Source organism: Hydractinia symbiolongicarpus, chromosome 6 (assembly GCF_029227915.1).
Source record: "Hydractinia symbiolongicarpus strain clone_291-10 chromosome 6, HSymV2.1, whole genome shotgun sequence".
Lineage (NCBI taxonomy): Eukaryota > Metazoa > Cnidaria > Hydrozoa > Anthoathecata > Hydractiniidae > Hydractinia > Hydractinia symbiolongicarpus.
Genome location: NC_079880.1, coordinates 3,197,071 through 3,200,475, shown reverse-complemented (window position 1 = coordinate 3,200,475; position 3,405 = coordinate 3,197,071). Strand labels below are relative to the sequence as shown.

At 35.7% G+C, this 3,405-nt stretch overlaps 1 protein-coding gene across 1 annotated transcript; it reads left to right on the top strand.

Moving 5' to 3' along the window:
* The first annotated feature begins 817 nt into the window (after window positions 1-817).
* On the top strand, window positions 818-2,704 carry LOC130647381 (V(D)J recombination-activating protein 1-like). Its single transcript, XM_057453220.1, has 3 exons — window positions 818-1,723; window positions 2,033-2,319; window positions 2,395-2,704. The coding sequence occupies exons 1-3, from the start codon at window positions 818-820 to the stop codon at window positions 2,609-2,611; spliced, it is 1,410 nt and encodes a 469-aa protein (XP_057309203.1). The 3' UTR covers window positions 2,612-2,704.
* The last annotated feature ends 701 nt before the right edge of the window (window positions 2,705-3,405 follow it).

The window sequence follows — 3,405 nt, the reverse complement described above, 5'->3', positions numbered from 1 at the left end:
TTTCGTTTGCCGGTGATTAAACCTCTTTCATTAAGCGTCTCAACAAAAATGAAAACATTTTTGACAACTACAAGTCTCATGCGTTTTAGTGGTGAAAAAATAATTTAAAAAATCGTTCGGGAAATGAGTTTACTCCCTGGGTACTTTCTTTGTATACTTTTGACTATACGGGCCGAGTCCGGGATTTACGGTAAATTGCGGAATTTCGTTTGTCGGCGATTAAACTGCTTTTATTCAGCGTCTCATCAAAAATGAAAACATTTTTAAAAATTACAAGTCTTATGCGTTTTAGTGGTGAAAAAATAATTAAAAAAATCGTTCTGGAAATGAGTTTTCTCACAGGCACGTTCATTCAGCCCGACTAAAAGAGCGGACATTCAGAGTACGCATGCGCAAACTTCCAAGAACAAAAATTTCAGTTTTTTACCTAGCTAAAATAAAGGTAGCAACAAAACTTGATTTAAATATTCAAATTTGCAGAAATTTGTCACTTTCTATTTTGCATTTTGGAATACATGACAAATTCTGATCCTCTTTAAAACAAAAACATTAAAAAATTTATCAAAAAACACGTACATTTTCTTCTCCACTTTGACTGGAAAAATAACAACTGTTCAAGGCCTATATCTTCTGCTGGCCGGTTAGCACGGTGTTGAAATTTATGCCTGAAGTAGATTAGGAAATAATCTACGAGACCTGAAAATCTTAACTGATGGCCACTTTTTTTGAGAAAGTTACATACGATTTCCTACACCTACTACTTATCCAGCGAATTCCTTAGGCCTAGCTCGCATTAACAACACTTTTGTTTACAAAGATGGCTGCCAATATGCAACAGCACGTTCAGCACTTAGCAAAGCTTTGTAGAGTTTGTGGTGAATACCTTGGCAAAAGGAAATGCAATTATAACGTGAGCGATAGGATCAACGACCTTAACCGATTCCTATTCCTTAATGTGGAGAAAGATTCCGCCGAAGTTCACCCAACAAAAATTTGCTCAAAATGTTATGCACGTATAAAAAACATTCGAGATCGCTCTACAACAACAAAGCACGAGCATATATCCTGGATACCCCATTCCGATAACTGTCGAGTGTGCAAGGAGGGGAGCTCTAGAAAGGGGGGTAAACCCATACCCAAAGCAAAATCAGGCAGACCAAAAGCTGGTAAAAAACTGTGGAGGAGAAAAGACTTTGAAGAATTTTTAAGCATGACCCCTGAAAACGAACCTGCTTACGACCTCGGTGCAGTTAAGCCGGAACACAATGCACACTTAAACTTGTGTTTGTGCCCCATGTGTCACAACCTACTTTCTCGGCCTGTTTTACTATCCTGTCAGCATGCATACTGCCTTTCATGCCTTGTCAAACATTTTGAAGGGAAAACTGAAGAGGAAGCAAAATGCCCCACTTGCGGCAGTGAATCATTGGTGGGAACAATTCGTTTTTCGAAACATCACGTGGAAATGCTTAAATGCCTCCGAGTCGCATGTGATAAGCATTGTGGTAAACTGTTTCCACTTAAATCAAAAGCGGCATTGTTAGAACATCAAAGATCTTGTTTTCCGAAAACAACCCTAACACCCCTTTTTGAAAAGACTTTTAATTTGGACAATTCAATACCAAGGGAGATTGAAGATGTGGCTGTGCAAGTTATTCAGCATAAAATTGCCAATTCCAGAAATCCAATTAAAAGCATTGAATTCAAGACAGGTGGATCCAGGGTATGTATTTATGGAAAGGCTTACATACGGATGTGACTAAGTCTGATTACTACTTATTTTTTTAATAAAATTAGGTTTTTGAATCGGATTTAATCACCTCCATAAACAACAACACATAAATATGCTTCGTAAGAATATTAGACTGATTTACACAAAAAGAGTATTTCATAGAGGTGGGAATAAAATTGATCTAAATAAAAACGTTTTTAACGTAAATCTCACTCTAATATTCTTATTATTCTAATAAAACATTTATAAAAAGCTATGTTATGTATACCAATATTTATCTATGAGAATAATTATTTTCAGCCATTAGTCTTGACATCTACTCCAAAAGGAATTAAAGAAAATGTTAGTCGCCGTCACTTGAGAAGAAGAACAAAATTCCTTCACGACCAAATCTTCACGGCAGCTGGATCGACAAAATTTTCCTTGTTAGGGCAGACTTCTGCCTTGGTAAAGCGCTTTCCTCAGGCAGAACGGGAGACAATTTTGAAGGAAGCACAATTATCTTCTGCAACAATAACTTCTGAAGCAATGGTTGCTTTAAAAGCAGATATGGGTGTGCCCTGGGAGAAGATGAAAACAATGGCCAGGTAATACAAACTCCATGCTTCATCTGTTCCTAAAATTTTTTCAAAAATAGTTGAGAAAATAAATTATTATTTCAGGTGGTTGAAGACTTTCAACATACAACCAGCTTCACAAGCCAGGCAAAGGCAAGTTGCAAAAAATTGGTACGGTGAAAACTTAAAAGTTGAAGTTGCCCCATTCCGCTTCGAGTCTAAGGACCAGAAAGGGGTATATGTAATCCAACCCGCTCCTTGGTGTTATGTTGATGATTTGCCAACACACTTTTATGAACATATGGACAAACTGGCTGAGTGAGTTTTTCTTACAAAAAACATTAAATGCATTCTGACTGTGCACATAAACAACAACAGCAACAACAATTACCTGGTTGTATAATACGAAGTTATTAATTGTTACAATTTAGAAATTCCATGCTGCTAGAGAGACAAGCTTTTAAAGATGAAATCCATCTAAAGATAGGAGGTGACCATGGTGGTGGCTCTTTTAAAATGTCTTATCAACCATGTAATGTCACAAAACCAAACAGTAAAGACAATACTGTTGTTTTCAGTGCTTTTGAGGCTAAAGATTCTTCAACAAACCTGAAAGTTGCATTATTAAAATTCAAGGCACAAGTTGATATTCTTCAAAAAGCAACATGGCAGTATGTCATATACATTTATTTTATGTATTTTATAGTAAAAGTGGCAGTGACAAATAGGCAAAAAATGTAGTTAAAAATAAATAGAGGTTAACAAATCAAATAGTTAGGTTGAGATTTGGTCCAATGCTAAGATCATGTGTATATATGCTTTTTTTCAATGAGATTACGTTTTCATATAATTTGTTCCAATCCTAAACATAGAACACTGAATAAGAACATTTGAGGCTGAAATTAGCCTCATCTACAATTTATACATTATTATAAAAGGTGTAGGTAAGTGTATGTTTTGTTTTCACAAGATTAATTTCCTTTTAGGGGAAGAAATATACGTGTATTTTTTTTTGGAGATTACGCTTTTCTCTGTACAGCATATGGAATTACAGGAGCATCAGGTACATTTATAGGAGAAAGCAATGTAAGAGAAAATGTCCCAAATTTCATATTG